Raw genomic sequence first — 20,209 nt, 5'->3', positions numbered from 1 at the left:
CATTTTGCTAAATGTGAACATCTAACTTTCAGCTGTCTAAAGATCAGCAAAAGAAATGTTGAATTTATTTGAAAGTCTGTTTTCCTCTGTGTATGAGAAAAATAATAAAAAAAGAAATATAGGAAGCTGTAGAAACCTTAACTCTGGAAAAACTGCACACACCTGCAGTGATTTGCATGCATATATTCCAAACTGTATTTATAATCCCATGCATATATTTACACAAATATATACATATCATGCTTTAATAACTTCATTATTAATTTATCAATAATCATTTAACTGTTTAATAAATAATATATGCCTCTAACCTCTCTTCTAGTATTCTTTTTAAGTACATCTGCAGTCTTAGAAAAGAGCCTAAAATTTCCAGTTACAAACAAAACCAATATCTTGATCTAGGAGCCCTGTAAAATATTTATTTTAATGAACATTACACAATGAGTTGTACAGCACATTATGTAGAAATAATTATAGTGGTTTTAGTTCTGACAGTGTTCTAATTGGCCTCTCGGACAAGAAGAGTTAATCTGATGGGTGAAATAGATGTTGTATCAAACATACATATCCATCACTCCTGTACACTTTCAGTGAGCTTTATTTATTTGAACTGAAGAATGACTTACAGAGCTAAACATCATGGAYAGACTTTGTAACAAATTAGAATAAAGAATACTACTGAATTGCCTTATACAAAAAATGCCAACATACTCCTCAATCAAACCAAACCTTGAAATGAAAAGATACTAGAATAAACTTTATAAAGAAAGACTTTTACATTTTTCATGGGCAATGATATTTGGGGTACTCATTTCGTAACATTTAGTTGGTTTTTGCTACTTTAGAATTGTACCTTGCACATAAACATTATTGAATCTAAAACTGTTGTTGAAAATATTACCTCTCCAGGCAGAGAGTATATTGACATAAAATATATCAGCTGAATCATAACCATCCTGACAAAGTTTCTCTTACCTGGACCCCATCAGATGCTGGGATATAACTTGCTCTTTTAAATGTGTCTGTAACATTTCTGAGAATTTCCACAGAAATCAAAATGTCCCCTGCATAAAAGTTCTTCCTCTGAGTTAAATCCAATAGTGTCTTTGTCACTTGGGACATTCCATCACCAGCCAACGTTCTCTGTCCCTTAGCAAGGTGCTCTTTAATCTGTATCAGAAAAACAAAATGAATATCAGAACCTACTTTACTGAAAAAAGTAGGTATATTAAATTCTAAACTCAAGCAGAACTATTAAATATCAGCTATTATAAAAAGTTATCCTGTTAATGAGAATGGGAAAACAAAATAATAGTAGACTATGATGACAGAATTATTATGTTTATAATAAAGTCATACAATTTTATACAGAATGATGCCGAAAGATCATGTATTCTGAAGCTGTTACTCACATTTGGACACCAATAACTTCTCAACATCTATTTTCTCAAAGAAATGCACTTGGCTGGACTGTGGCTTTCATTTGCTGCCTTATTTAATAACTAGTCTTCCCCAGGGGAACAGCTGAAGAACCTCTACTATCACACATTAAACAACTGTTCTAAGAGCTCTGAAATGGGTATATGCTAAGGCACTCTTTCTATATTCTAGTTTAACAAGGGGAAGTATATCCTTCACCTCTGCTAGCCCAGCTGGGTTAGTCAATACAAGAGCGAAGAATTGTACAGGATATGATTCAGGTCTTTTCTTTTATAGTGTTAACACAGAGGTGCTAACACGAATCAATTCTGTTTTTTCCTAGGAAATGCAAAGATTAGAATTCTGAACTGCTCCTGCGTACAATGCAGAGGCTTATCTTGGATATAGTTCTTCCAGCAGACCCGTACACGGCCAGCGATAAACGTAACATAAAATGCACATGCTGGTTGAAGAACCAACCTGGTAAGACGCTGAATTTGTGGATCTGAACAATTCTTAAAGTTGACACAGCACCTAAGGAAGGTGCATAGTGCATTACAAGGACAGATGTCACAAGGCCAGCTAAGGCTGAAAAAGAATGCATGGTTTAAACAACCAAGGTGTACAGCAGCACTTCACTGGAAAAACGGCAGACCAAAGTCTTGTTTGCACTTCCTTACTCCCAGGAAAATAGTGGTTCATAACGTGATGTGCACAGTTTCAGATCCCAAGCTTAGGTATTGATTTTTTTTTTCCTTTCTCGTACCTTTTACCAGCTGTTATTTTCCTACAAGATTACATTTAAAGTCTCCTTTTAAAATGAACAGAAACTTCAGAAAAGGATTCCTGTAAGCAAATTTCATGCCTAATTATTTATTTCAGTTTTCTGAACACTGAGGGAGGTAATCTCCTGAAATATTTGTCAGTGCTCGCACATTTCAAAGATGGCAGAAGCCAACTTGTTATTGCTTTTAGGCCATGCATAGCACACAGAAGTCTTAATCTCATCTGCTTGCAAATAACAGAAGTAACAATAGTTTTCATTGTTTCTAAGCCTTCGAGCAAGCAAAGCTCTGTAGGGCTCTCTTTTCAGTGCAGAATTTTACACAGCTTTAGCAGCAGAATTGGGAGCTTTAGTATTAGCGCTACCAGGAAGATATTTTGATCACTTTTGACACAGTGGTAAAAAAGGTTTAGCAAGCATCTTGCCCACAGTGCCACAGGACTAAATTATTATGTCTACTTCAGCAGTAGCTGCAGTTGTGCTGTAGGTGATTTAAATTAGTTCAGAATTATTGGCTCTTAAAAATTACAGCTCAGTTTGGAACTGTTCTCTTAAAAAGAGCATATCCAGAAAGCACAACTATGCTCCTTTTGGTCACACCACTTGTGCACAGCCTTGTAAGCACCTTTTCCTCATCCTGTCTAGCTCCAACCCAAAAGATCCTTTCTGTGGTCTTCAGCTATCTCTCCAAGATTGTCCTGCCTTGAATGGGACTAGCAGCATACCCTTAACAGTAGCATAAACAAACAGCTACAATATATTAAGATAAGTAAAGTGGATGAATATTAGAGTCAGTCAGTTGAAGGGTGACACCATAACCCACCAAGCTACTGGCAGGGCAGAGTAAGAATGTGCAGCCTTCTTATTACCAGCTTACTATACAATTTATTTTCTTGTTATGAGACAGCCTACAACCCCTAGATACAACTTCACAGGCCATTCACTCAGTTAATGTAAATTGCTGTAGCACTAATAATGCCAGTGAAGATGTCCAAATTACTATCAATGAAGATCCAGAATCCTAGATTACTGGCATAGCTACTAAAAATGTTTTTCAGCATGAAAATACATAATATTCCCATTAGCAGCTAGGAGAATATCTTTGTCACCATATAGCTTATTTTCTATGCTGTAGGCATTGTGATATTATATGCTGTCCAAAAAGTTATTTTGTTCACCACTGTAGGTCCTTGTACCTCCCTCTGAAGGTCATTTTTTAGTGGTCTTACAGGCAGGCTCATTAAAAATAAAGTTTATGAGCCGAGAGATGGTGAAATGAAGCAGCTGTTAACATGATACTCAATTGTCAGTCCAACCTCCAGCTGCCTGCACTATAGAGCTACACACTTGAAAAATTACTGATGTTTAACTGGACTCTGACACAGGGTCCAACTGCTTTTGTCTCCTGATTGATTTATCAGAAAGTATGACACAGAATAAAAATGCCTCCTTACAAAGTCAGATCTACACTTCAGGCACTACAGCACAAATTTATTTATGGTCCTGTAATTAATTAACCACAAACCTAAACAGCTAGACATGGTTTGAAAGGACAGCAAATAATGAACCTTTAAGAAACCTACAAAAGGTTCAAATGAATGATGTATTTAAAGAGTTACTACAAAGTCATCTTTTTTTCAGTATTTAATTTGATGTTGGATTCATGGCTTGGTATTATTAATGATGTCATTTATACATTTTATAGTAGGTGGTTGTGTAAGAACCCAAATTAGGAAGTCCTTAAATAGAAGTGAAGAAAAATATTTTGAAACAAGAATATAACCCGAAATTGCTCATAACCTGTAAAATCACTTCACTTTGTATCTCCACAACCCAACAATAATATTTTATAAAACATATCTGATAAGGCTCTCAAAACACAGAACATGAACGTCCATATCACCCATAGCAGTCACTTGAATTATGCAATTGTATTAGAAGCCTTAAAGCTATTTAGACTCTAAGTTCCTCTACAGCACAATTCAGAGCACCTGAAATCTTATCTTGAGGGCTTTGCTTCACATTACATAACCTTCGTGGTTTTAATSTGGAGGCTGGAATGGGGATATCCCCTCAATTAATGTTCAGTAGTGAATTAAACTTATTTTAACAATTATCATCATTGAAGCTCAGAAAAGTTTTAGCTGAAATTCTTAAGTCTGTGTAGTTAAAGTTAGGAATATAATAAAAAGGCCAGAAAATATATTTTTGGCTGTTATAATATTATTATAAGTGTAACCATGGGCTGAACTGATCTTACGCAGCATAATATTGTTTGAACTATAATATGATGTCATTGGGAGGAAACTTTACCTTTGAGATTTGAAGAAAACGTTATTACAATGTGTTTTTTCTGATCGTCAGTGGACAACCTTTTAGGTGTTTTAGGAATACTGAATCTAAAAATTTCAGTTAATTTTCCTAATGATAATTCAGTATTTACAATTCTGCCAGTTTAAGCCACGCATAGCACACAGAATGCATAGCTTATTCAGAGTTCAGGAACATGATTTCACCTATCTTTTAAATGAAAGAAATAAAGTTGAATCAAAAGGCACAGGTATGCATCTGAGTATTTACAATCTAATTTCATATAAAGGTCTTTTTCTTCTTCTATACAAACAACATTTTATGAAGAAGATTGCTAAAGCAACACAAAATGATAACTTTGTTATCAGGGAAATTAGTAGTCTCAATCTAGATCATGAAAATAGATTTTAATAAGTGAAAAGTTACTGCAAGCAGGAATGAAATAATATATTCCCTGTGTCTATAATGGAAAAAAAAAAAGAAAAGTAATGGATTTCAATTATGTCAAGGAAGACGAAAGTTACATATTAAGGAAAGCTTTTTAACTCTAAAGGGAGTGAAGCACTACAGTTTACCTGAAGAGACTATGCAATCTTACACATTGAAAGCGTTCAGTATCAGTCAAGAAAAACTCAGGAGTAACTCAAATACAGTTGATTCTGACATCACGGAAGAAGTTTGGGCTGAATAATCTCATGAGTTTCTCTGCAGTTATATAATTCTGTAATAGCTCCATGCAAATAATCCAAAACCCAAACTAAAACCTCATACAATTTACAGTATACTCCAAGCAGAAAGTTTGAAGGTTAAGGAATGACTTGGAAACTGAACTTTTACCTTACTGCATTTACCCATTGTTGTGGTATACGATTTGCTACATCAAGTTTGTGCAGATAGCGTGCCTCAGTCTTCCTCCTAGTACTCAGCACTCAGCTCACATCACTGCAACCTTGCTTTTTAGGGCACTTATTCCTGATTGGTGCTGATGAAAAAAATGAGGATTGTTTCTCTGTATATAAACAGTTGTCACACYCTTATATATCTATAGGTTTTCTTAGGCAAAATATTCATCAAAACAATGGTTTGTTCTTTGAGAAAAGGAGCCAGCATTAATCACATAGAATTCTGTGCTGTTCTAGACATTCTCAAACAAACTGAATCTCTGCACAGAAGCCACAGAAACTGCATGTGCTCTTCTATATGTGATGAAGTATATCGCATAATCTTTGAAGAAAATCACCTAATATCTTTGGGAGTCTTACATATTTTTAGAAGAAGAAGAATGTGTACAGCCCAGAGGGTACTTAGTTCTTTCACTGTCTCTCTCTCAAGGAGGCTCCCATTATTTTACTCAACAGTTTTTTTTCTGCTTTAATCTATTCCATAAATATTTGTTTATCATCATCATTATTATTATTATCACTCATTGCCTGAGAACAAATTATAGAACAGGACAGAATTCTGTGATTAATGCTTGCTCCTTTTCTCAAAAGAATAAATTACTCTTTTGATGAATATTTTGCCTAAGAAAACCTATAGATATAGAGGAGTGGGATAACTGTATGTATGCAGAGAAACAGTCCTCATCATGGGAATCAGCTCTTGAGACATAATCCCTAAACATGTGTAACTGCATCCCCCATAGACCAAACATGGCTATAGGCACACAACTAAAAAATATACTTCATGAAAAGTCTGTAATCATGTATTCCTTGAGAAAGTCATTACAAAGTTTCAATATTTTAATTATTGCATGGATTCAGCAAAATTTCTGAATAGGAAGATCGTAAGACTGCTCTTCACTAAAGCAGCAGATGGCTTTGATGTAAAATGAACAGTTATTAAGGGACTACTTCTGTTCTGAGTTTAGGTCTTTCTTTCTAACATTTACCACTGCGTTGGTTGACCAGGATTTATAGTATGATTTTATTAAGTATTACTATTAAATGCTTCAATTTATCTATAATTAAATCCTGCTCACATTGGCATGCTATGTGAGGGATCTTGTTGTTGTTATTGTTGTTTCTTATTTTAACCAGAGGACACGTCTTTAAGATTTGTGTTATCTATATATAATGAAACTTGACAAGAGCAAGAGTTGAGAGGGAAAGAGAATGACGAGTCTGAGAGGCTTGTTTTCATTTTATGACAAATATAGCATTGCTGGAGGTAAAGTCTCTTGGCTCTCCATACCGACTGAATGGCTAAGGCTTGGGGTCATAAAAGGACATACTAAAAGACATGATTTTTTTTTTTTTTTTAGTAAGGTACATAGTCATCCTGGTGAGTATCCATTCCCTGATTGATTGAGACAATTTATATATTCATTTGATTTTTATGTTTCTATATGGTCTTTTAAATCATGCTCATTTCTGTTTGCAGAACAAGAATGGTTCTCTCAAGGAACAGGTATTACTTACTTGAGGCCTAAATGCTGTATGGTAGCATTGCATTAATTTATATGCAAGAGAACAATCTGTACCTCACACACTTAACAAATATGAGCTTAAATGTGGTGATGGGGATACAACAAAAGAAGCAGTGGAGCAAAAAAGCAGAGGGATAACTGTAGTGAGTGTAACATGCTTTGATCACTGCTTTGCAGCTAGCTGCCTAGCCATATTCCTGCAGTCATTCTGCCAGCTGAATGAAGTTTCCTGCAGTTCTGGTAGACTTTAAGGGAAAATTAGTTGAACACTTTCTTTATTGAGTTCCTAAATGGCCTTCATCTCTCATTTTCCCTCTGGCCATACTCTACTGGAGTTCACCTGTTGGCTGCAGTGTTGGTTGGCCTGGAATATCAATGTGATCAGGGAGCACTCAGCTGCTCACTGCTGCAACAAACCTCAGTGTAACACAGCAGCAGAAGAAACCACTAGAGAACATTCCACTTAACACACACATTATTTTTTTGCTAAATCAGACATGAAAGGATGATTGAGACTGCTGAGATTATAGTGGAGATTTTTCTCTGAATTTTTCAAGAAGGATAGTGTGGTTGTTAGACTAGATGTTCAAATGCAGAAAGTAAGAGCAACTTATTCCAATTGAATGGAATTGTGTTTTGCTTATGCAGGGTAGAAGGGAAGTGTTTTCTTACACTGTATAGCATCTCTAGGTTTGGAGTGCACAGATACATTGGGGAGATCAAGCACTGAAATTTCATGAAAAGGGAAAGTACCACAGTACCTTTAAACACATTTGCACCTTCCTGATCCTAAGCTGCTCATTTCTCATACCTACTGTAAAATAGGCAATTATGGAAAAGTAATGATTTACTTGGGATGAATGGTTTCCAGTCAACATATTTCATATAATTGGCTGAAGTATTGGGTTACAGATTTCCTTTGGCAAAGTGCACACTTATTTACAGAAAGTGAAGAGGCTCTATTAGGAGACCGAGAAAGGCACACTAACTTTATAATATGGTGTTGAAAACACTTCAAAAATTTGAAGTTTCAGTCCACACAACAAGTTTGGCAGGGCAGGCAGAGCCTTCTCACAATCAAGTAAGTGACTTCACCATCAAGCAACTAACAATACTGAAGTACTAGTCTTCTAAAAAAGTCCTGATTTTCTCCCATGCAGAATGAGAAATTTATTAGTGAAGCAGAGGAAAACTGCTGCCAATATTATCTGTTGGTCAACTGTTTTGTGAGAAGATAAAATAGACAAAAATTCTTACTGCTGGGCAAGGAAAGAATGAAAATTTACTGATATAACTCCCCTGCCTCTCAAAGGCTGGGAAGATAAGATGAAGAGCTGGTATATACCAATATAAAGATAGACTGAAGTAGAAGAAAAATGTTATTAACGCCTATACATTCAAATCTCCATATAACTAAGCTTGGCTGCTTTGCTCTGCAGTTATGTAAAAAGAAAGGAAGCAGTGAACTAGCAAAAAGAAGCAGTAAAATTTTTGGGAGGATGACTTTCGTTCCCATAAGTAGAGCAATCATTCCACTGAGGAGTGTATGGACAGGCTGGTAAGCTACCCTTGTAATATAATTTGGAAAAACAAAATCATCTCTAATAAGCTGCAGCTGAGCAAATCATTATTCACCTCAGAGTTCCTTTTATCAAATTATATTTTAGCCAAGTATTCACAAAATTGTGAATAATGATGCTGTGGAAAAAGTGGAAGCAAAATTACAGTACGAACTAGAAGGAGTAGAAATGCATTTTTATGGCTATAAGTCTGATAAGCAAAGATTCACCTGTGTAAGTTCCTACACTCCTTCATTAGAGTTAGTATCTTGAAACCAGTGTGAGATTTCATATGCAGATTTCTTGACCCTAACCCTCAAAAGTTAAAGAGGTTTTAGGTTTTCTAATTTCCTCTCTCTGATAGAAAAATGGCTAGATTTGCACAGATGAATGTTTGATTTAGGTGTTAAATCCCTCAAGTTGGCATAAATTAGTACCTCCTATTTATACAAGCAACCAAATGTAAAATTTCATCATCCAGGTTTGAAAACTGTGCTATATAGGTTTAGAAAATGAGCTGTATTAATAGATTTTCTGTTAATTTTGGAGATGACCTTCACAAACAAAGTGTCTTTAGTCTTCTACATTATTAATTGGCATAATACAAATCTCTTACAAACTAGAATGTCCAAAAGCCATCACTTTAGGTGTAAAGGCTATTCCAGTGTGTAGTAAGGCAGTGATATATTACCAGTATTGTTTAAATAGACTACTCACAAAATTATCTTCTTTGAGATACAGTAAATCCTGTCACCTAGAATGCATACATAACAGAGTGAAAAATAGAAATAGCCCAATCTATTCAAGTATTTTCCATTTAAACAAAATCAGTTTCTAATAATTCTTGGTAGAGTCTTATTCCAACAAACTTAAATAGCCTCTGCTCTTTCCTGCAATTTGCTTTTTTAAAGGCAACATATTTGCTCTGCAGAAGGGTTTCTGAAAGCTTAAAGGTAAATGACTTGGATACAAAATGAATTCACTTAAACTTATCTTCTAAGAATAAAATTACTGCATTTTTTGGTAGCAAACTAGTTCCTCGTGACTTTTAACATGCTCTTGATTTCTGGACTTCAAAATACCAGATAAAGTTGGAATCAGTACTCCTTATGGAAAACARTATTTTTCTAAGAGTAATAGATAAAGAGAAGATGTTGATTCTATCCTATTTATTCATGTTTTTAATTACAGCTGATCAGATGTGCTTCACACATTCATTTCATAAAGATTCCAGAAGCTAACTCATTGCTCCTCCACAGCAAAATACTATAATTTAATTTTCATGTTCCTCATTAGTCGCCATTCATGGTTTTTTTATGTTTCTTTTTAGCAGACAGAAGTCTTTAGCTATTACTCTCAGAAGATGTTTATACAAAGGATCATGTTGGCTATTCCTAATGCTGGGCTCCTGCTTCTTAATCTTCTCTTTTGTAGACCACCAAGCTTTGACAGACTTCAAGAGAGAGAATAGAAATGAAAGTAACTTTTATTTGAGGCATTTCAGTGACTCCTGTTTCTATCATATCATCTGAGTAGGAATTTGGGCTACTAATTACCAATTCTGCTTTGTCCTGCAGGCACTCACAGCCAGTCATGGTATGAACAGATTAAATTATAGCGGAATGGTTGAAATTGGTAAGAAATTATTCTCAAGAAGTTTTATCCCTTTTTGTCTAAATGAGGTAGGAAAAAAAAAAAAACAAAGTATCAAAGTAGGGCACAGAATAGCTGGTTAATTCCATCCCTCCTGAGGTGTGCTAGTCCAATTCAGCTGGAGTAGAATTCAGTTAGTTTCGTATTTGATTATTTTATAGACTACAATGGGGGAAAAAAACAATGTTTTGAAACTTGCAAGAAGATGAGAATTGAGAAGAAGAAAGTAAAAGAAAGACCTGGATTCTCCATTCTCCATTGCATTAAGTATTTTAAGGAAGACTGAATGTCTTTCTATGAGAGATGCTCTAGTTCAACAGGAGGTCATGCAGAAGATCAGGCTAAGTAATCATAATGGCCCCTTTCTAGACTTAACATTTACAAAAAGACCAAGCAGAATTAGATATTGCCTTATACACTAAACAAGAGATGCAGCAAGAATAATGATTTGCTTACTAATATACACTTGAAATACTGGAAATGAAATATGTGAGACAGACTAGATTTTGAATTTGGCCTGTCACAAAGCATCATTTCGGTAGATTCTGGCAGTCAAAGTGTACATATGGGGTATGTCTTTTGCCTTAACTTCTTTGTGCCACAAGAAGAACGAATGACTACTGATTCAGTTTAGAATCTCTCACGATGATGATAAACCTGACTTGACAATGTATTTTGTCAGTGGAGTTTTATAATATTTCATCTGCTTATAGAATTTCAGATATCCAGAATAATACTTCAGAGTATTTTGAATATATATTTCTTCAAYAGCTCAGAACATAGTTCAGAAAATACTAGCCCAAATTAACAAGATACTAGTCCAAGTTAACATTTTTAGGTACAGCCCATTTTCGGTTTCTAGATCAATAAAGAGTGAGCAGAATATTTCTCACATAATTATATAATCTAAGACTGAGTCGGTAGTTCATCTGCTTTTCTACATATGGTAGTCCATTAAGTCCATTAAGCTACAGATACTCTTTACAGAGCTTAAATGTTAGTAATATCAAAGCATTTCACTTTTCAGAAAATTAAACTCTATGCCAAATGCCAAAAAAACCCCAGTAAGATATAACAAGGTGCACAAATTCTGCTATGGCAGGAACTGATTTGGTAGGATGCACAAATCGTCCTCCAAAAATCCAAACAGATGCCATAGAGAAGAACAAAACCTCAGAATTCTGAGAAAATGAACTGGAATTAGGTAAAGCAGGGAAATTCCTCCCTATCACCTGAAATATGGTGATCTATATGCAACTGAGAACTATCCACAAGGAACAGAAGAAAGGATCTTGTTGCTACTAACCATAATACAAAAAATAATTGGAAACCTTTCTTTTCTGTAATGCCCTCTTTTGCAAGAATACATTTAATAAATTGTGCATCAGTGGGCAAAATACTCCTTCTTAGCCTCTCAGATGACTGCTAATAGTCCCGAAACATGGTACTTGACAAGGAACATTTTCTTAATAAAAAGCTGCAAATACTGCAAACACACTAGGACAATATAAGAAATCCTTGATCAGACATGCACTCAGAAACACCAAAAAAAATTATGTATATACATATATATACATATATATATATATATATGAGATGCTTCTTTTCCTGTTCATTAAGCTATTGCTTGATTCTCTAGGTCACGTGATTCCAGAAGGCAAAGAACAGGTATTTATCACTTTGCATTTTCCACTTATAGTGCTGTAGTAAGAGTAATCCTAACTATGTTCTTTAAGTACTGTTATTAGGGCTGACCAAATAATTTCAAAAAGGTTTATTTGATGGATTTTGGCATTTTGTCCCTTAATTTATTCAGTGAATAATTTTTCATGTTATTCAACCAGCTATATTAACTGGTCAAATAATATTTGTTGAATCCATTTGATGACTGATTTATACCAAATGTTGGATAAATTATTCATGACTAATTGGTTCAATTATTCAAGGAGATCTAATTATCACCCACAGTTTTTAAAACGATCTCTATTCCACAGTGCACAAGGTAAAATAAACTATCAAAAGTACAGGCAGTATGTTTGTGGCATAGCTGAGATGCTTCATCCTCTTAACTGCTTTTACTCAAGTTCCTACACATTGATGGCGTAGGGCACCTTGCCCTCTGATGACGCAAGTTGACTATCAGTCTCTACACAAGCCAAACCGTTTCATTTCACTGCTTCATCCTGTTCCACTACATATTCTCTTCAGAGAGCCCATATTTACTCTATTTTTATGATGTGAGTGTTTTTCTGTGCTCTGATATGAGGAGAAATAAAGAATATGAAGGAACAGTGGCCTGGTGATTAGGCACTAAATCAGAAGACTAGACATAGATTTTCACCTTAATCACAGGCTTCCTGAATGACTGAGTACCTCATTTAACCGGTCTCYCTCAGTTCCCTATCAACAAAAAATTAAGAGAGTAGTACAGCCTAATCTCAAGGAGGCACTGAAGCTCTCTTCATTCAAACATTCAAACAGATGCATCTTTTGTAAGAGAATATCAAGTACTGTGTTGATGTAAATATCAAACAGTGGTTCATGTATCTAGACAATTCTGTTTAACCAAAGGAAGACCCTGCCTTCTTACAYGTTTGAGGACCAATTACATGCCTATCATGAGTAGGGCCAACAATTTTGCCTAGCACACTCTGCAAATGGCTGGAAAAAGAGATAAATTATGCATGATGCTGGGGTTATGAACAGACTATATTACGATTTGCATTAGCAGAGTATTTTATAACTTCACTGACTCTTCACTTTTGCAAATAGACTTTCAAATGGGTTTTGAGATTGAAAGATAGTATCATTTCAATATGATTTACACAGCTGCCTTATTGGTAATTATTACAAATCTTAAGTCAAGCTGAATGAGATGCAGCAGTAACTGGGTTTCTGCAATTGTAATATTGCTTATTAAGGGTTGAAATCTTTCCTATGCCACATCCAGGTAAGTAACAGAAAACATGTACTTTTGTACATGAGTCTTTGTGCATGAAACTGTACCTCCTATAGGAACATACAATAAGTACATATTTATATACTGAAGGGGCTGATCTTCAAGGGTCTAGCAACTGTTTTAATATATATATTCTATCCTATATGTAGCACAGAATTGTAGCTCAGTGTGGACATATGGTGAAATCTGTGTTAGCATTTGTAGGGAAAAGCATCTTTAGGAAAGAAAGTAAAAATCATATTGACATTAGAATGAGAGTCTATAAATTAACTTCTTAAGATTTCTGCCTTGTGTGAATTCCCAATTCCACTGTAGTTGTGGGAGTCACTGTAGCCAACATTTTCACAACGGCCAGTCTTCATTAATGGACACATGCGTCCCCAAACTTCTCTAMCCATAGTCCAAGCTGGCCAGATATAAGTATTTTTTGTATATAAATAGTAAATAAAAGTAAATATAATAGCCTTGGGACTTCTAGCTCTGAGGCCAACTAGTACAGCCCAGCTTGTGTACCTCAGGCTGAATTATTTCCTCTCCTCCACCACAGAGAAAGATAGTTTTACTGCCTATACAGAATGATTTCTGTCATGCTATCCTCTAAAAAATGCCAGGCATTGTCTGGGAAAGTGCTGCCTGGCATGGTCTTAAATCATGTCAGGGAGTATGTTAATATATAAACAATTAAACAGTACAGATGATTGCAAGAACACATCTGAGCTTGGACACTCATCGTGTTTAGTTTATTTACTAACATAACTGCAATCATCCAGTCCAGAATCTGTGTAGCCAGGCTAACAGGCTCTGTAGCCAAGGTAATACTCTCTGGCTCCCAGTATATGATAAGCTTTTCATCACAGAGTATTTGCTTGGGCACAGCATCGTGTGAATTCAGCTGCATGGCTTCTGGGCTGGTTCCGGATCCTATGTGGTTAGTTTGGATGGAAAAGAGGTAAAAACCTGCCTGTATCCTTCCAGGCAGACATCCTTTTAAGTATTGTCTGTATAACATATATATCAGCTACTTCAAATCAACTTCAAAAAAAATCTTTTTTTTTCTTTTATTCTGTGTACTTCTGAGAAGAAATGAAAGAGATTCAGCTCAGACTAAGATTTCACAGAACAGTCACAGAATGGAATGACATCCCCCCACTACTCCACTATTTGTAAGTTAAGCACACTGAAAAATCTCATAAATGCTTTGATAAGCACACATATTCATTATAGCAACACCGTCTGTCAGCAACTTCCTTATAAAGCCTTATTTTCAGGRATTTATAGAGCTGACATATGTATCGTGGGGGGACAAGCCTACATCTGCAAGGCTGTGACCTTATAGGTCTTTACCTCTTATTTTCTAACATTCTTTAAATAATTTGTGGCAGCAAGATGTAAGACAACTTGATTTTCTTTGTGAGCAGCTCCCAAGCATAAAAGAAATCCACTTTTCTCCTTTACTTTGTATGCATAAAAACTAGACTGAAATTTAGTACAACAATAAGGTAGTGCTTAGATGCTTGTGTAACTTTAAAGAAGCTTTAGCTATTTTTAACTGTTCTTTGGCAAAAGATTATTTCACAGTGTGGTCTAATTATACTTAATATTTTGAAAAATGAAATAAAAAAGAATAGATAAAGCTGATCTGGCATAGAAATGCCTTGTTTTGTCCAACAATGACCCCTCTCTGCCAAGACTGCAGCTCTTCAAAAATATCAGTGCTCCACCAAAACTTAGTCAGGCAAGTCATACTACTGAACAGCATGAAAGAGTTATTTCCCAGTGGTTAAATTGCTTATGAGTGATTTTTAGAAATAACATGAAAAAGTAAAGGCTGAATATCAATGCAGAATCAATGGCATGAGGATCACTACTATGCATAAATGTTGATATGAAATCTAGAAAGGCGAAAGAGGAGGAAAGATGCTTATAACTCTCAAAGCAATCGTCTTCTSGTCAGACAGGTCAAGATAAATAAGCCCTTTGAAGTGTTTCAGAAGATTATAGTACTTAAATGCAAAAAAGCAAGAAAAAAGAAATAATTTGCTTCTATACATCAGCTCAAAATGAAATGTTTCACTTTTTTCAATCAAAAGTATTTTTTTTTTGTTTTGCAGTATCCCATTATGATTATTATTTAAAATTGGAAATATTCTACTAACCTTCAGTAGCTGCATTTATTGTGCTAATTACAAAATATACATATTCTAAGCAAATCCAATGCAAACATAGCACTGCCTCGCCCATGTATAAAACTATGTTTAAACATACTCTAAGCAGGTGTTGCAAAAGAATAAAATACCAAAAATATCAAATGCAAAATAGTTACAGCCAATTTAATATTGTCACTTCCAGAGTGAAAACAAAATGCATAGAGCAACATAGATAGCTATATAGGAAAATAATGTTTCTTTGCAGTTGGGAAAATTGCTAAGGTGCTTTCTTCTGTGTGAGTTTAAAATAATGCTTGTTTTGGTTTACCCAGAAACTGAATCCCAGGCTTCAGCTGAGTTGGAATCTAATGAAACAGAAATGCAGCTCAAGGAAATTCTTCAAAATCTCTTCCAACTGGCAAGCCAAATTTGAGGAATGATAGCTATACTCCTACTTTTCAAGCCACCAAAGATTGTTAAACATGTTAGAAAAGTGTTGCGCTTTGCAGAGAGGCTGGGAAGTTACCAAGCACACAGCTACATTAGTGCCCCTCTGCAGAATGATTAATGGAGCAGTGGCCTTTGGAAAAGCAGGCAGAGTAATAAGAATGTCAGGAAAATATATTATTCAGGCAAAAGCCATTGTCCATGAGAAACTTCGAAGAAGTTCTTCCCTCTATATTAACCTGGATTAATGCTTGGACTGTTGAAATAGATTGCAAACAATATACCTAGCACATACCATAGTAGTATAATAAGGCAATATGTAACATATATAAAAAGCAGTATATAAACTTATAACATACATGTTCTGCAAATAAACTTTGTTAAGCATGCTGAAAATAACCATGACAATTTCTCATCTAGAGTTACTTTATTTCTTCTGAGATATTGCAATGGCTTTTTCCTATAATTGTTTTTCTTCATTTGAAGAGGAAGTTCTATGTTTGATGCCAGGAAGAATTATAATAATTTCTGACTTTCTAGTGTGCAATTAAAGAATTCAAGGTATTATAAAATTACTTAGCAGGTCACTCTTCCAGTAAATCTCATTTATTCACATCTCATTTTCTAATAAGCCAAAATATGTGTCTTACCTTCTGCCCCCTATTAAAGTTTCACACAGTGAGCATGGAAAAAGGGAGCCTGCATCATTTTTTTCATATCTACAGTAAAGACAAAGGTTCTTTCATTTAAATATTAGTAATATAGAAGATCCAAATGATATACATGAATACAAATTATTCTTTCTTAGATCTATTTTCCTCCTGGCATTTCTCATCAGAAATATTGCTTGAGAGCAAACAGGTAAGTCTTTTTACACCAATGATTATCAATGAATAAACAGAGCAAGTACTAAAGCTGGCTTTGCACCTACTGAATGCTGCAAGTGTCTGTACTCATTTGATATGCATCTAGCAAAGCTTGGATGTTCCCAGAAGGCCACTCCATGAACACTGAGAGAGCAGCGTCTGCTAGTGGTGCCTGTAAGTCACACAGACAAAAAAAAAAAAAAAAAAAAAAAAAAAAAAAAAAGAAAAAAAGAAAAAAAGAAAAAAAAAGAAAAAAAAAGTAAGTGAGAGCAATTGGAAAGAATGAAGCTTATATAAACTACAATCTATATTATTTTAAAAGCACACACAGAGCAGTTTCATAGAAATGGTCAGTAGCGTATACATAATAGTACAAGATTCTGAAATACATTTCATTGGTCGCTTGGTGAACATTTAGCAGGTATTTTTAATTAAGAAGATCTTTATGTTTTGCTTCATTTTCATCAATTTGCCTGATAGGTCCTGCCAAATTTTATTCTCTGTTTTTCTCTGTGTATAATAAACACTGAAACACATGTAATAAATACATATATTTATATACATATATCATAGACCCATTTATATATGTAAACTWCWAGAGATAAAGCATATGTATGTACATATATGTATATGCATRTGTATGTGTGTATATATAYACATATAAATTTATTTATACATATGTATATGAGTCTGGCAATGATTATGTGTGAGAATATAATGCAAAATATTTTGCCCTTTTCCTGTCATGTAGTTTCAGTGTAATACTGTACCTGTGGCATTGAGAGGACATCGATTGAATGCCATGTCCCCAGCTGGGGTCCTTTTCCACACCATTGACATTAAATAGTCTTCAGGACATATTTCGTAAGGTGCTGCCATTTAAAAATGAGAATTTAAATATAAACATTAATGTAAGATAGGTATTTTTTATCAGAAAAGTAAGTATTCAATCTAATTATTCCTGGCATATATGTTATCATCTTTTGGTTTCATTTTAAGAATGAAATACATGAAGGCGGGAATGCAAAAACAGCAATTTTTGTGTAACAACTGGCTTTGTGACAGTATTTATTTTATAGCCAATGCATCTATTCTCTTCAGCAAACACTTTTTAAATTGTACCTGTAGYATTAATGGTTCTGAACTTTTATTTATTGCTGTTTTCTTCAATAAGATGATAATAGCTACAAGTTGTGATGCTTGTTACACTAAACTTTTCTCTAAGATTTTTCTAAAACAAACTGTATGTGAAATAATGCACTCTAAAACCATGGCTGAAATATTACAACCTGTCGAATGAGAACTGTATATTCTGGAGACAAAAAAAGCAGGTTATTTCTTTGAAATGTTTTTCATTACAAATTGGTAATTAAGCAAGCACAGTCAATAATGTGCGGCTGAGTGGCTATAAAACAAAACAACCTTTTACTCATTTTACCATTTTAAGAGAAAAGATACTTTCACATTTCTATAGTAACAGAAACACACAGGGGGAAAAAAAGGCTTTTATAAATGCTTCATGTTTCATTTTTTACATGGTCATGATTTTCAGATTCACTCTGCTTTTTGTATTTTCTATATTGTACTGTAGATTTCCAGTTTATGATTCCTGAGTAAGCTAGATCAACACAGTAAACCTTTGGCTGAAGATGGTTCACAACTTAAAGCACTGACAAATACTACTTGTTGAAATATAACTCTTTTTAAGTTCAGGAGAGCCTAGACAAGAGTTATTTCAAAGTATTATTACACAGATTTGGGGTAAATTGCAATCCTACTGTGTTAAGTCAAAGCATTTATAAAAGAAGGAAAAGAAGAAGAGAAGGGAAATGTTGTCACACTTGTACAGACGGAGTGGTAAGGCAAAAAGTGATTCAACTATTCATCCATGGTTGCATGTGGAATCTCTAGTATATGTAGGATCAGAGACCAGATTTTACCAATTCCATAGCCTAATCCATAAAACTGTCCATCTTCCCTACTTCGTACTTCTCCTGACAGAAGAGTGAGGTGCAGGAGGAACTGAGCAGTCTGTACCCTCTCTTTGTGGACAGCAAATAACTCCTCATAGATGTCTCAGCAACACTAATATTAATCATAGTTGTTCAGGAAAATTGCTTGTCCTATCATCAATATTCCTGAGCTGTAAATCAAGAGTTAGTGATGCTATAAATCAAGTGATCCCTTAAAAGTAAAATGCAAAGAAAGTTGATTATATTCGTAATCTAGAATACTAACACTGCTGCTTCAAACATACCCAAAAAGTGAATGGTGGAGGCCAGTGTTAAAATGAGGAAAACCTGGTTTTGACAAACCTAAGTTATTTGGTGACATAAGCGAATGCAATTGCCATCATACTATGATCTCGTAAACTAAAGAAACGTTCTGCAAGATCAAGATAAAACAGAGGCGATGTTATAAATTACATAAATATAAATGGGGTAAATCTCAGAGGCCTTTGATAAATATTTTTGTCATGCAGCTCTGGCTATTTAAAATTCTGTGTGTTCATTAATAAGACATACCAAGATTGCTTCTCAGAACTGAAAATCTGTCTTCTCTCCAAATACTGTGTTAAATGTTTGTTTTTTTTATGAAAATACACATATATAGAGAGAAATATATAAACATATACCCACATATACTATGCTATCTGTTTTATGTTAGCAAGTGACAGGTAATAGCAGAGATTTTCTAACTAATTAGAAGGGTACTACCTGTGTGCTTTTGCCACATTTCAAAGCTCAGAAATACTGGAGAGCCTTTTATCTCTAGCAAAGTGCCAACCATAATCTGCATACCTCTGTGCTACGTTCAAAGTAAAAAGCCTTCYCTTGGTTGGAGTTATCAGGGGAGAGGTGCAGGAGCAAGTCAGAGTTTGGAAAAGCCGTCACTGAGCCCAGGCTAACAAGCTTTCCTGGACCATGGCTGACTGTGCAGTGCACCCAGCTGTCTTTCAGGGCATTCTACAAATACCTTGGATCAAGGAATATGGTGCATAGAAACCAAATCAGTTCTTTCCAAAGCCAAAACATCTGTCAGAACTTACTAATCAGGCTCCTGCCCACATTAAAGCATCATTAACGCAGTCAACACAAGTTGCCAATGGAGATAGTACAGTATAGTCACGCTGGAGTGGCATTCAGTGTCTGAATTAAAAATAAAAAGCCTTGCTAGTCCTGCTGGATCTCCTCAGGACCAGTTCAGGCATTTCTGTAACTACGGCATAATTAATTCATAACACACACAAAGATAAGCAGGAGTAAGCCATACAAAATCACAGAGTATTGCTAAAATTTTAAAGAAAATAGAAAATACTGAGATAAATTTGCTTTAGAACGGCAAAACAAAACAGAACAAACAAACCATCTCTCTCACTGAAGATGTGATTCAGCAACATCTTGCCATGCAAAGCATGTACCCAAAATTAGCATGTTATACCCCTGTAATGATAGGGGCATGAATTCATCCTAGCTAAGCATTAACACTCAATGAAGTGAGTGATCAAGAAGCCCAGTCTTCCTCTAGCATCACTAGTGAGACAGTACGAATCTCCAAAAGGCAATCAGTCTACCTGGGGCCTGAAGAAGCTGTGTGTTAACACACAGACAAAGCACACAACACACACTGCTTTACC

General features: G+C 35.0%; 1 protein-coding gene across 1 annotated transcript in view; it reads right to left on the bottom strand.

Annotated features, from left to right (window-relative positions):
- ADGRB3 (adhesion G protein-coupled receptor B3) overlaps nt 1-20,209 on the bottom strand; it is a 465,451-nt gene that overhangs the window by 235,979 nt on the left and 209,263 nt on the right. Inside the window, exons 8-10 of the mRNA XM_085316023.1 lie at nt 17,343-17,444; nt 16,638-16,744; nt 976-1,170 (exon numbers count right to left, since the gene is read on the bottom strand). Of these exons, the coding sequence (XP_085172149.1) occupies nt 976-1,170; nt 16,638-16,744; nt 17,343-17,444 (404 nt within the window). The remainder of the gene's footprint in view (nt 1-975; nt 1,171-16,637; nt 16,745-17,342; nt 17,445-20,209) is intronic.

Source organism: Rhea americana, unplaced genomic scaffold (genome assembly GCF_003343005.1).
Source record: "Rhea americana isolate MKP2758 unplaced genomic scaffold, rheAme1 scaffold_45, whole genome shotgun sequence".
In the NCBI taxonomy this organism is placed as follows: domain Eukaryota; kingdom Metazoa; phylum Chordata; class Aves; order Rheiformes; family Rheidae; genus Rhea; species Rhea americana.
The sequence above is the reverse complement of the archived record's forward strand: the minus strand, read 5'-3'. Positions and strand labels throughout refer to the sequence as shown.